We start from the raw sequence: 15,126 nt of genomic DNA on the forward strand, positions 1-15,126 counted from the left end.
AGTGTGAAGATGCTTTGGGTGCTGAAACTCCACAATATACATTTTGGGCACAACTACCAAAAAATAAAAAAGGGTAGTGAGTCCTGTCTCTAAACTTTGCAAACTAGTGTGGCACAGAAAATAAAAACATTCACTTCAAAATCTGTAGATGAGTGCACTGGGAAGAAAGCTTAAAATGTCTGTAAAGAAGGCTGAAGAGATTCTAAGATGCTATTTGTTGCTTACCAGTAAAAGCAAGCAGAGTTTTGCAGTTATTACCAAGCAAAAATCCTGGATCATCTTATGGGTATTCTGACTAAAGAACTCAAGATTTGGCATGAAGACTCACACAGTGAGCCAAAATAGGAACTGGGAAAAAAAAAAAAAAAAAAAAAAAAAAAAAAAAAGTAGATTTTCAACCATTTTTCTTTTACTGGAATATATGTCATTTTTCTAAAAATTTTCACAGCTTCTGGTTGACGGCCAAAATGTGAAAACTTTCTAGCTTGGGTGACAATCAGAAATTTTTGAACAAAAATATAAAATATCTAGTTTAGACGAAAGTAAGCAATTACTATTAAATTAAAGGAAATATTTAGAAATTCATGTATATACGAGTACATCTCTTAATCTGTTGATTTGTAGAGGTATACATATATTAATGAACAAGTGTTACCTGTGAGTTGGGTGCCATGTTTTAAAACTCTAAGATAACTGCAGCAATCCTACAGATTTACCAGATTTATCACAGCACAGCTGTATTTACATCACAGTTATAGATTCTCTTTGAACAGGCCCAGAACATATGGAATTGCTGAAAATGCAGGTAAATAACTTTTTTAAAGGACATATTATTGCTGTTACGATTGTAGTTTTAGGTTGATGGATGGTTATAACAGCAGATAAAGTCACAGGGAGACGTGTACTATCACTAGGTAAACTCAGGTGTTTCTGTAAAAAATTCTGTGCTCTGACTTTTCAAGATGACAACAAAATGTGTTTTACAAATGCATGTACTTTTGGGGGTACTGCAATCGCGAATGCTTGAATAAACTCAAATAGTATTTTCTCTGAGAATAAATCTGGTCTTTTATTTTCTTCCATTTTCTCTCGCATTACTGAAAGATGCAGACAACAGATGGATTGCCCTCTCTAGCAAAAGCAGTTTAACCATAACACTAGAGCTATAACCTGGCAAGGACTACCTTAAGTGCTCAGTTTCTTTCACACAAGTATTCTCATTCCAGTGCGAGCTACTAAATGCATACAGGACATGGGAAGGCTGCTAGCAGAGGCAGTTGTCCCAGGCCTTCCCCTGTAGGAGCTGGAAGCAGGATATGGGCCAAATATGTGAGTCACATCAGCTGCTGCTACTGCTGCTGCCAGGGGAAAGCAAGCGCCTATAAATTTTCTTCCTGAATTTTCCGTTTCTTTCTCTCCCCTGTCCTGGCTTTCATGTTCAGCAGGCTGAACCACAACTGTGCCCTCCACTCTGGCAGCCCCACAAGGCTGCCGACCCACCTGCTGCTACCACCTACTTAGTTACTGGCAGAGATGACGGGGACCAGTTTGCTCTCCATTCCCCAGTTCTGTCAGGACAATAAAAAAAAAGAGAATACAGCAGCAGTACCTAGAGCATGCAAATGGCTCGCTAGGGTGGCAGCTGTGCCACGTGTTTTTCCATTCCAGGTACTTCTTGCCTTAGGGGAGGTTCAACCAAAGTGAAGAGGGATGAAAAGTGCCAAGCAGCATTTTCCTTCTTAAAAAATATGCTTTTAGTGGAAGTGCTCATTAATAAGTTACTATTTATTAAAACTGTATTTGTTTTTATCTTGTATGAATTAAAGTAAATGGGAAAGAGAGACATTAATGGACCAGCTCCTCAGTTAGCAGGAACTGGCAGAAGTTCCACACAGAAGTTATGGCCCAGTTCTAGTTTTTCTTTCCAGACAGAGGAAAAACCTCCTAATAGTACAGATTACAGCTTTACAAGCTTCCTAGTTTATGGTGAGAAGAGATCACCTGAGGATTTGATTTCCTATACAAGAAGGCACACAGATCATCTTGAAAGGCCTATATCCTAATAGGCCTCAGAAGGTGTCTTAGGCCCTTCAGGCTCCTACATTACGATTACCCGTAGACATATGGCTCCACATCATGAGCTGCTATGTAACACACTAACATTAAACAAGGTTATTTTTTTCCTTTGGAACTCAACACTTTGGGTTAGAGCCAAACATTTCAGTCTTCAGGAGACTTGATGCTTGTGTGTCACTGGCAAAGAAAATGACACATGGGCAAACGCAACACTGTGGTTCCTCAACGGGCAAGAGGTCTGACAGAGCAGAATATTTCCCCAAATCTTAACAGACAATGCCACAGTCACAGTGTGTGATTAAGGAAAAGCACTACCTGTGTCTACATGTCAGTTCAATTCAGAGTGGTATGAAATAAAACAGCAATGTTATAGCCCTGGCCCATACATTGGAAAAAAGAAATACATACAAAAAAAAAAAGTCACTGAATGCCCACAGGATGGGCAGAGGAAAAATCTGTCATTGTATTTGTGTTGTGAACAAGAACACTTCAAAAATGGTCAAATTTACTATATCATCAAGAAATGAACAAGCTTACATGAAGTTTGGTTCATATACTCTTCACATTAATACAAACACATTAACTGATGTTTTGAATATTTTAAGTTGTGGATTTTTTTACATTAAACATAAGACTTTAGAAATAAATAAAATAAAAAATAAAATACATAACAGTGGTATAAAATATGTAAAAAAATACATAAAAATAAAATACACAAACAGTAAACTTTTGCATAAGGTATAACTACATAGTGACATGGTCAATTTATTTAGTCGGTCATACCCAGCGCAGGAAAGGGTGTTTATTGCAAAGGAGGAAAGGGGAATCAGTCTACACAGCCCTAAGACATTCCCAAAGTCACATCAGTGTCACCATAGCAACACCGCAGGACAGCTCTGTCACTGCCACAGGCTCCTTGCTCCTCTGTCCAACCCAGGGCTTGACTGCGACTCCTCGGGTGCTGGACGTGCCACTGGCTCTCACATGCTTTTCCCATGGCAGCCGCCAGCATCCTTTGTAGTTGCAGTTCTTAGCTCATAGGCCTGGCTATGTTCAGCACTTGTAGTTCTTCCCTCTGGAATCTATGATCAGGGATAACCTTCAACTGGTTTAGCTTGGATGATTTTTTTTTTTCCTTCCACTATGATTTTCTTTACAAACTCCTTCTAATTTCAGTCATTCCATCAATATGGTTAGCACAGCTCTCAAACTGATCAACCTGACTTATGGGTACTTCATGACAGCACAGCTCCAACAGTGCCTTTTGTTTTTTGGCAGGCTGTGATCATGCTGACCACCAGCAGGATCTTAAGATGTATTATGGAGCTCTTTGGGAGCTTGTTTACATCCATCCACCCTAGGTTCTATGATTATTCTGTTGTGGTTGTTCTGTGATCTGCAAGACTTACTTTGTCCTCCATCTGCACAGAGAGCATGGTTTGGAGAATTGTTTTTATATTTTTTTAAGGGTTTGGGATTTCACAACCACCATCTTTTAAATTAAAAATTTTAATTTTTTTTAAACTTTGATTTTCAAGTACTAATGTTGGCTCAGGATATGAGGTCCTTCAATCACAGTTACTTAGAAAACATGGTTTCTTTTCTGATGTGATCTCCCTAGATGGCTTAGGATCCCAGATAGGATGACAACCTGCAATAAAAAGCCTCACTCAAAGACCACTTCAAGACTACTGTCTTCTGCTTTCTTGGAGTAGTATTTTACATCTACAATTCTTAAAACTGTACTAAACTTCCTGTCCTCTCTGTATATTTGCACAGTGAACATCTGTCACAGCCTATGTTAGCCCATATGTCCTGTGAAGGAATCCCCATTTTCTGCATGCTCTTTAGGAAAGACTCATAATGTCCACAAAGGATTAGTCTCTGGGAATGGCATAGAAGACTTATGGATTTGAAATCTTTCCTTCTGGCAGTTCACAAGAACTTGAAATTTCTGAATTTCCAATCCTTGCCAACTGAGCAGGGACAGATATTAAGACCTTTTTTCTAGCTGAGTGCTTTAACAAGAGAGCATAACAAAACCAACAAAAAAACAATTTACACTTTGCCTTATAAAACAGATATATACAAAGGATACATCAACATAAAGATCATGAAACACGGTTGAGTAGATACATCTATGAAGGCAGTCTGGAAGGCTAATACAGATCCATTGTGGACCTTGCAGTTCTACAAAACCGTAACAATAAAACACATTCCTGTTTGTTCCTAATGCTTGTTAAAAATTAGGCTAATGATGACTAGCTCTACAATTGCTGAAAAGCAAGTAAGCAAACTAAAAGACAGAATCCTGTATAAGATCTGGTGTAAAAACTTCAGTGAATACACGTTTCCAGGGACACAATTATTTTTATGTAGTTGCAACAAGGGGAAAAAAATGGAACTGTGTATCTATTCCAGACAAAGGTAAAGTATTTAATAGAAAGCTCTCATTGTGTGTGTGTGTGTTTGTTTGTTTATTTGTTTTAATGTATATAGCTGCTTAATTGTTTCAGGTTGTTAAACAAAACACAAACCCTCTTTATACGCAACTGTCAACTGCAGAATATTTGGAATGGGGTCACAATTCACTTAATCACTTAAACAGAGTCCTCTTCAAAATAAGCCTTTGTTAAACTTAATTAAAGGAATAATTTTAATTCCTAAGTAATTTCTGCTATTAATATATACTTTGCAATTTCACACTTTTTCTGTAAAAGAAATAATCTGTAAAATGCAAGTACACCAAAAAATGTACTTTCTCCTACTGCTTTATAAGACTAACTGAAACACACTAACAACACATATAATAAATTCATTCCAAACCACCTCCTGACACATTCCACACTCAAAGAAGACAACCCTGACAACCTGTATTATAGCCATAGTAATGTCACAATTAGCAACAGAAGAGAAAATGGCATGTGTCTAAAATTTTAATGACACTTTACAATGTTGAATAATGATGCATCTCAACATCTGCTGATCAATTGAAAATTGATTCATCTAAGACAGCTGACATTTGTGAGAGAAGCAGTTGCAACTCTGACTTTTGGATGTTACATGAAAAATACATCACTGGGTTATAATTCTAAACCTCGGGGCATTATTTACTGACACAGGCTCATGTAGAATAAGACAGATTTCCTTTAGGCAATATTTTCTCCATTTAAAGCAATACAACTGGAAAAAAAAAATCAATACGTTTTGGTACCAATTTAAATTATTTTAGTATGTTAAGCATACAAAAGTCATATGAAAGACAAAAATATGGAACAGTTCCTACACAGTTCAAGGCCCATAATTCCTTCAAAGAAGAACACTATAAATTAGGGACCATGAATTTGTTTGTGGCACACAGAAGTATTGGAAAAAAAGTTTGACAGAAAGAATCCCTTATACTTCCACTGGATTTAACTTTTCCAACATTAAACTATGCCTTTTGCTGCCACCGCGTGGACCTTTTCGGGATACACTCGGAAACTGAAAATGTAGTTTTACAGAACACCAGCAATATTCTTTTTTTCCTCCCCTCCACTAAGTCATCACGTTCGTGATGACCTTCCCATTTGATTAAAAAAAAAAATAGTTTCAGATACAGAGCTAAATAAATAATATTTATTTCATCTCTTAGATATTTTGCTGCTTAAAATCACTGCAAAAGACTACAAGTCCGGTTAACAGATAAATAAATGCACAAGACCCTCATGTTTCAAAAAAGCGTTCAGTGATACTTTGATAAAAGAGATATCACACCTTCCCACCTGCACGTCAAACAGATTAATCCTACCTGTTCAGACACTACTAAGTTAATCATTGTTCCATGAGCTCACTGCACAGGGTTAGGGCCTAGATGGGACTTCAAGCAGTGGCCAAAGTTACTTGGTAGCTGTTATAACAGAACTAATTAGAGTACCTACGGCCTGAAACACATGTAAGTGGCTAATTCTTATGATTAAAATAGATAGGGCTCTGTTATAAGATGGCTTCAGTTTGCTGTGCAGATTACATGAGCATTGAAAATTAAATACAAGATGTTGAACTGAAAAGTGTTGAGAAGAGCCACAACTCCAGGCCTTGGATTCAGAGGTCTGCCACCCAACATAGGCACTTGTTGTGACACCTTGAATCCACACCTGACACACCACATAATACATTTATACCAAGCACATTTATATTAACCTTCACTCTACAGATAAAAGCCTCCCTTCCTGTGAAACCAAGCTGGAAGTACATAACAGCACGCCTTGTAGCACACCATATGCCTCTGGTACTGGGGACTTACGGTACTGAAACACGGAACAGACCACAGTGATGGGATCAGTCCTCTTGCAGTGGCTGTGGGCAAGAAGAGGATTCTGTAAACATCTAAAGGGTTGGCCACTGTACAACACAAGGGATAATAAAAGGTCAAGAAAAGAGCTACTTCCTTTTGACTGCTTTTAGCTTCTTGACTGAGTCCAAAGTCAAGGTGCAGAAATCAGATCTCTGGCAAAGTAGCACAGTCTCCCTTTAACAGGCAACTGGGGGAGGATACTCTGGAGCTTGCCAGCTGACTGGATCTGCTTGCTGTGAGCTGGGAATCACTGGGAAAGCATTAAGAAATCCATAGCCCAACACAGCTCCAGTTTCCCCAAGTAACAGGCAGAGCTGGACTCTTATCAGTTGGTGGGGTTTTGTGTGCTTTTTTTTTTTTTTTCTCCTTTTTTTAAAGTATGTGATATAGTAAAACATTTTTTAAAGTACTTGTTATTCTCACATTGTCCTTGTTACCATTTATTATGTGAATGCATGTACTTAAAAAGTTTTTAAAAAGTCTTCAAGCTAGGTCATGCCGACCTGAACTTTCTGGAATGTCACTCTGTGAAATGATTTTATTGTTTAATCCTCTAAGGGTCTTACTTTAGCACAATGGGCTCTTTGCTTTTACACATAATAGTTTTGGTTTTGATGCAAATGTTCAGCAGCATTCCTGCTTTTCCAGTTTTACTATTTCTAACAGAAACGTTGGCTGGGTGTTATTAATAACATCAGCACAAGATATTATAAGCACTTTAAGGACCTAAATCACCTCCCAGAAGTCCATGAAGGTATTTAGGAGATCAATCTCCAGCTGAGGGCTGTATGGACAGGGTCACCCTGTTCAGGGCTGGGTGGGAGGACTCCAGATGTGCCTGCTGGCACACCATGTTCCCAGAGGGACTGTGAAGTGACCACTCCTGACAGACAGACATCCAGCTTCCATGCAACTGCAAGTTCAGTGCCCCGCAGAGCCTCCACCTTGGGTGCATTCATTGCCCCAGGTGAGTGGCTGGGTGCCGAGGCCTGCTGAAGGTTGGATGAACTCTGTCACAACGACTCACCCTGTCACAACAAAGTGACACTAAACCATCCCTGGCAGGCCAGGAGGCACTGGTTATGTAGAGGAAATGCCCAGCTCCTGCCCCACATGGGGACTGGGGACAGAAGGGCCAGGTGGGACCCCAAGGGGCTGGTTGTTAGTAATGGCTCCTCTACTGCCACTTCCTCACAGCATGGCCACCAGTGTGCCTCCACTCCTACTCCCATGGCAACAGTCTACGAGCTCTGTGCCAGGCACCTAATGGGCCTTAATAAATCATTAGGACAATTCTAAGAAATTGAGCATGGATGGTGTTCACACAACAGCCACCTCCACAACAGAGGAGGTCTCCCCATGGCAGACCGAGGTGTTCAGCCAGCAGCCCGTACAGATCAGGTGCTGTGACTGCCCTCTTCATAATGGGTATTGGATCCTAAGAATTTTTTTTTCCTCTGATGCTGCAGCCATGGTGATGCCACATTAAAGTTGTATACCCACTCCTCATTGGCACTTCACCTGGTCACGGTGTGCTACCACCACATCATACTCTTCAGCCTTGCCCGGCAGCATTGGCAGTGCTCCAGTTCAGCTTCCAAGCAAACTGGAACTCACCCCTGCCCCCCATTTTCAGAGTAGTGGGTAAAGAAAACATTACGGTTAAGTGACAGGAGCTGTTAGATACTTTTTAGGATGGGAAAACTGCAAAGCAGATGCTGGGTTCCATAAGAAAGCAGTCCCTATCTCCTTATTTTCTATAACTAAGGGGAAAAAACAACAACAACAACAACAACTTCTGTTCAGTATATGCAGGCCTGTGTCAATGGAAATAACATTCAGAGTATGAACTGAGGTTTCTAAACAGGCTCCCACAGATGTTGTAAGATGAATAAAGTACGGAGGAAGTAAGGAGGGATTATTTTCAGCCATGTGAGGGCAAAGACAAGTGCTGAGCAAGCAAATTGACATCAACTTTAAACATCCGATAGCCTGTTTGCTATGCCTTCTGGACATGTTGTGCAGAGGACTGTTGTGCAGATGAACTACAGTATTCTGACCTTGCACTTCTGTTCATCTGCACAAAACCATTGCAAGACTTACAATGTGAAGACCAGATCCTCAGGCCAACACGCGTCATGTCATGGCATACCAGCATCCCTCTCTCAGTGCACTATATTGCTGGCTAATGTAGACATACACCCATTGAGAAGATGTAATCGGCAATGCCCTTCTCACTACTTCAAAGCCTTAAAATCCCAATTTACAGAGGAAATGAAATGGCCTCATTCCCTCTGCACAGTGCAGCCTCTGGCATCATGTAAGATAATATTTCTTCTGATCCTCTGCAATTGGTTTTACTGTGCCTCTAGTATTAAAAGTATTCCAGAATAAATCTTTTCTCCTTATCTGAGCATAAAGCACTCCTTAAGGTTACTTTGGTTTACACAGAACAACTTTTTCTGCCTTAGTCTTATGGCAGCTTTGACAAGGCCTGCTACACTATTCCGTGGGAATTGTGTTGGTATGTTCCCCAGATCTCTAAATCATTTGAATAATGGCTGAACCTTCCTACCTCCAGATTGTTTTCATATTTAGCCTCTCTCTTCTACATCTTTCTTGCTCAGAAGGACCAGTTAGACCAAATACCAAATACCAAATACCTTGTTCCTGTGCCTCAACCCTGCTGGGCCTTCGGGATGGTTACACAAACTTGCCAGTAATTTTGTCTTGCTGTTGGCATTTCATGCCTCTTGACTATTTAGGAATGGTTTGGTAAGTAATTAAAAACACAGTTAACAAAAAAATCCCTTAACTACAATTACCTATCCTGAAATAGCACCTAAGAGACACAGACCTTGTAAAATGAGGCCTGACTGCAAATCCTGTTATCTTAACCCTTCCTTCAGCCCTGGGTTAAATTATCATGCATAAAGCAGGCATCCTTTCCTCCTTTCTGTCTCCACAGTCTGGTCTTCCAAAGCATCACAGTAGGCTTAACACAATCCTGACAGAGAAATTTTCTGTTAAAGACCTTGTTTTTCTTGGGTTCTGTGCCCGTCTAGGCTTCTGCTTACTATTTTCAGGGATGAGAAGCAATAAGAAATAATAGCTACAGATCATTGTCGGACAGCTTTTCAAATATGTTTCCTCAACCAGATGTCAAGCTCTGACTAAAAGAGCAATAACAAAGTACAGTGGGTCAATGCAATAAATGGTGAAAAAAAAATGTTGCTGAAAAATAGAAGAGGCTTAAATTAAAAATGATGCATTATAATCCCTCACAAAAATTTCAGTTCAAATAGTTGCACTTTCACCCAGAAAACAGCTGTATAATGTATATTCAAATATCAGCAACTCATTCTGTTTTTACTTTTTCCCAGCAACTTACAGTCTGTGCCATTATCCTTTAAGGGATACATTCAGACTTCAACTTTGCCACATTAAGACACATGTGAAGTGTCTTCAAAAATACTCATAAAAAAAAAATATCTTGGCAATGGCAAAATGTACCTTCTTAGAGATAGAAACATGATAGGACTTTAAAGCACTCCTGGCATCAGTTTATCAGCCTCTCAACAGGATATTGCTTCTGCTGCGGTCACCCAGGCTGGCATGCACATGCAAGACATATGATTCTCCTATTGGTGAGCCACAGAGGAATTTTCATTGATGACATCAAATATGTGACATACGGGAACTTTTCAGAATCACTCTTGGCAGCACACATGGCAAGGTGAACCAAAGACAGAACAAGGAGCAAACGTATGCAAAAATAAATAGCTTTTTTCTACTCAGTCTTAGTAGACGGTATCTGTAAGTCTTCCACAAGCTTTGTATTGGAAAGATATGTATTCTGAGTGCCTGTGTTTCCTAAGATCCCATGGGAGTGAGGTCTACTTATCTCTACAAAGACTGTAACTATCATACAGGTGGACTCTGACCTTTCTCCTGGAAGCCAGTTCCTCTGATGCCAGTCATTTCAGTAAGGTTCTGTGGCAAAATACGTGGACAGAGGTGTTGTTTTGTACACAAGTACAAAACATGAAACAAATGGCTTTCACAAAGATTATATTTACTCGGGAGAAAGTAATCTACTCCTTAAAACATTGTATTAAGACAATGTGAAGTAGTTGGCTTTAATGATGTTTGCCTATTGTTGTAGAAATCCTCTTTTCACAAGTATTACACATTGTTCTATCTTGGCTTTGAAAGGGCTGATCCAATAGCTCTGTTTGTTAGGTTGATGTTTTAGGTTGTGCAGTTTGAAACTGACACTTTTTATTCGTTATCTGCTTGCTGCCTTTTTGCTGCAATGCACACACAAACAGCCTTACCAAGCCTCCACACACTTCAGAAAGTCAGGGTGATTCCTGGAGCACGCCATGATCAGTTTCCCAAAATGATGGTAACAAACCTAGGGCTAGCATCAGTTCCAGGCAAGGAGGAACCTGACTAGTAAGTGAGAGGATAGGTTGACTAACACCAGCTATTTTAGAAATATGCTGTGCCTATCTATTTCCATGAACGTGGACACTGTTTGCCACGCAATCTCCTCAGTGTTGCTAATGGAAGTGTGTAACAGATAGGGGCAACAGGAATGTTGACAAGGACAAATGAACTCTGGTTGCCAGTCATGAGCCAGCTTTCAAAGCAGTTAATGTTTGCCTAATAGCCAGTTATAGCTTCTGAAGCTTTAGAAATACCAAATATAAATCTTAACATAATACCAATAAATCATATGACTATGTAAATAGGGAAGCCAGAAAGCTGCAATGCTCCCACTCTCCCTACTGCAGGGAGGATTATTCTGCCTATTATTAGGCACCTATTCATATTTACCACATCATTACCATGATCATTTCCCGGTCATTTCTTCTAAAATATTGGGTGATTCTGCTGTTTTACCCACCTTGCCTGAATCAATTTAGTCTTCATGACATATGATTAGCTCAGCTGCTCTGCACTTGGTTTCATTCAGTGACACTCAATCTATTCTCTACTCAGGGTTTGTTTTATGTCACATTGTTAAGATGACTTTATACGCTGCGTATTTTTGTTGACAGCCAAAGATTTGTAACATGCCACGCCAAGGTCCATTTAATAACACTTCATCAGGTTCTGTTGATATGCCTTTGATATTTTGCTAAAAACAAGTCGTTCTATTATTTGATATGTTTCTTCAACTGAAATATATATCGAGTTTCTTATTTCTTGCTAAAAACTCTTCAGATGCTACCTTGCCTTTCATAAAAAAAAAAAAAAAAAAATGTATTTTTTGTCCAATGATCTCATTTTGCCTGTATTAGATGAGTTAGACGAGTAATAATGTAGGTTTTCTCACAAAAATCAGCATGTGAAAATGGTTTTGTGCACAATAAGAGAAAGCAAGTTTTCTTAAACCATAAATTTCAGATTAAAAGTTCAATTTAAAATAAGTCCAGACATAATAAGAAGATAGCTGTTCATCCCTCAACCAACAGTAACTTCTCCCTGTTGGAACATTTTATGGGAAGAAATCTAAATAAATACAGATTTTTAAGAATCTTTTTTACAAACTGGATCAGCAAGTATTATTTTGCATAACCAAAATAGCACTGTACTGCAAATGTAATGTTTGTGTTTTGAGTGTCTGATTCCTCAGGTGTGGATGTTTCAATTTCTTTTAGCTTTACCTCTGAATTTCCTTAGTATGGACAATAGTAATGTTTATACTTTTAAACTACTCAGTCTTCACTTCAAATCAAATTTGCTGAGCTGTAACTTCAAATCAAAACAATTTGATATAATGTTTGTTAGTACCCTGAAGTAATAGTTGCTATCATTTGGCTAGGATCCCTCTTTTTGTAGCCAAGAGGATTAAAGTTTCGGTTCATTAACCAACTGAATTATTATTCTACCTAAATTCAGAAAACAGAAATAATAAAAAAGATGGTGAATACTACTATATTTACATTTTGGTAATCTCTTGATCATTCTAAAGTAGCATAATATGACAAGTTTCCAATGGAATATATCCTAGAGCAAAAAAGAGACAGAATAAAACTCTGCAACCTACCTCATATTCCCTTCCATAATGAGGAATAGGTTATAAATGTGAGAAAAAATGAAGAGGAAGAGGATGGTACTGAAGAACATTGTCATCCAAGACCCGTGGTCCTCTCGAAACATCTTCAGACGGAGCAACTGACCTGTCGTATGAATATTACAAGAAACCATATTTTAGTCAGTCAGTAAGCATATATGTTTACATGATAACAAAAACAAAATAAAGTCCTAAACTGTATGTCTTGGTACGTCCAATTATTTCACTTCGTGTGGGGAGGACAGATATGGTATCAAGCAACCAAACCAGTCTTTTGCAGTTCAGCATGGACAGAGATTGTCCGTACAAAATTACAAGGTTGCTTCCCACAAATTGGTGACAAACTGATTGAGGTTCTGATTCTGCAATCAAAATTATTAAACTGATCCTCTGAAGGAGTTCACGTCAGGTCCTGTGGTGCGTGTGCAAAATGTGCCTGTGGTTTCACGTACACCACACGTAATTCTACGCGTTGATCAAGCAGCCTTTATTGTTTCCCTGCTCCAGCTTTTAACATCTGTACTCACTGTGCTCTAATGCTGGCACAGCAAGCTGAGCAGCTATGCACAAGTGAACAAGAGTGGTGAACTAACCCATCTAGAAAAAGAATAATTACAATTTTTCGTCCTATTTATTAGGTCCACCAACCTGCTGACTTTGAGACTCAGTGAACAGTAGTGCTTCACATCTGTGTAGAATTGGGAGGGAGTGATGGACCTGAAGGACGGGGAGGGAATAAGCCACCCCATTTTCTAGAAACTGCTACATCCAAAAATTCTAAACCAAATACCACAGCAGGGAAAATCTCATAGAATTAGACCTGGAGGCAAGAGCCACATTTAGTGGCATTTGCACAGTGTTCAGAGAAACAAGTCTATAAATTCAGAAGTACCTCAGGCTGTACAAATCCATTATTTGCTGCCAGACTCTTGAGCAGTAAAAACAGTCATTAGCTCTTTATGGTTGCCTGTCTCTTTCCACTGACTATAGACAGAGTCAGATCAACTATCATATGAGGTGATAGAGATCTCCTCTTATGTGTTGGTCTACATTGTGAAAAACATGAACATAGAACAGAAGTGGAGGATTCAGGACATTGGGCCTAATGAGAAAAAGAGATGAGCTTCTCTGAGCAGGTGACTGCAGGACCAAAGATGATTCTTGCTTCAGCCCAAAGTAAACGTGAATAGATGGTTAGTAAGTATGTAAATAATCACCCTTCCTCACAACAAAACTGAGATAATACTGTGCAATCTCATTGCTCTCTGCTTTTCTGAGGTTATAAAGCTGCCATGTGTTCTTATCTGCCACCCATTTAATGGCAGCATCTGAAACCCTGAAAAAGTCTGAGCTTCTTGAAGTACATCAGGGGGCGTAGACGCCAGTTCTGCTGAAGTGTTCAGCTGTGGTCACCTCACAAGTGATATACACCAGGCAAATGCCATCAGATTTAGAGTCAGATTTGAATTCTACCAGCGACATCTTGTTATGTTGCATACAAATCATTTACCCTCTGCACTCAGGTCCTTGATCCACAAAATGGAAGATAGTAATATTCTTTTTTGATGGTGTTGACTTTTGCTACATTATACCACAAGACCGCAAAATGATTAAGTCCATACGTGGTAACATAAATAAATAAATAAACAACTAAACCACCAAGCAAACAAAACAGTGTCGCAAATCAGAATAGAGCTTATAGCTATACTTACGATGTAATTATTATTCATTTCCTAGCCAGAAATGTTCACCAAATGTTGTCACTGCATCACAGAGAATTAAATGTTCCCTAGAGTATCTGAGCTGATTGTTTCTTATGGTAATGTTTCGTCGTTTCACAAATGCAATGTTACACATTTGTCAGAGCAAGACTGATTTCTTGTCCTACCACAGAAATCGTAATGCAGTACAACACTCTCCTCAGTCTTTGTAGTTTACACTTGGTTTTAATGGTTCCTACTGAGCAAGGGCTATGTATTTTCAGTAATTAATGACCTAAACAGAAGTCAGGGAGTAGTGAAAGAAAGGTCTAGAACAACTTTTTCAGTGCTTGACTCCCAGCAAGATCAACACCTAACATCCCAGCAGGGATTTCAAAAGGACTTTGTACCAACAGATATTATTTAACATGTTTAGCAGCAATATAGTTGCTATCATTGTTACTGATAAGGCAATATAAGAAAGGCCGATCAACTACCAAGCAGTTTTTTAAACTAAAATTTACCAAGTGCTCAGTTATAATGCCTCACTGCAATATTGCAAAATAAGACCCTAGAGTTCTCATTTTTCCATCACTCACACACACAGAAAAATCTCAGTTCCTTATGCACATTTTTTTCTGTATCCTATTTCTGCCTGGCAGACAAGGACCTGGGAGTGATGGTTGATAGTTGGCTGAATATGAGCCAGCAGTGTGCTCAGGTGGCCAAGAAGGCCAACAGCATCCTGGCTTGTATCAGAAACACTGTGACCAGCAGGGCTAGGGAGGTGATCGTCCCCCTGTACTCAGCTCTGGTGAGGCCGCACCTCGAGTTCTGTGTTCAGTTTTGGGCCCCTCGCTACAAGAAGGACATCGAGGTGCTCGAGCGAGAAGGGCAGAGAAGTCCAGAGAAGGGCAACCAAGCTGGTG

General features: G+C 39.3%; 1 protein-coding gene across 6 annotated transcripts in view; it reads right to left on the reverse strand.

Annotated features, from left to right (window-relative positions):
- Positions 1–15,126, reverse strand: part of TMEM117 (transmembrane protein 117) — a 216,183-nt gene that overhangs the window by 167,832 nt on the left and 33,225 nt on the right. For all 6 annotated transcript variants that reach the window (XM_068669372.1, XM_068669375.1, XM_068669376.1 and 3 more), the window contains exon 3: positions 12,471–12,603. In XM_068669372.1, the coding sequence (XP_068525473.1) occupies positions 12,471–12,603 (133 nt within the window). The remainder of the gene's footprint in view (positions 1–12,470; positions 12,604–15,126) is intronic.

This window comes from Anas acuta, chromosome 1 (assembly GCF_963932015.1).
Source record: "Anas acuta chromosome 1, bAnaAcu1.1, whole genome shotgun sequence".
Taxonomy (NCBI): domain Eukaryota; kingdom Metazoa; phylum Chordata; class Aves; order Anseriformes; family Anatidae; genus Anas; species Anas acuta.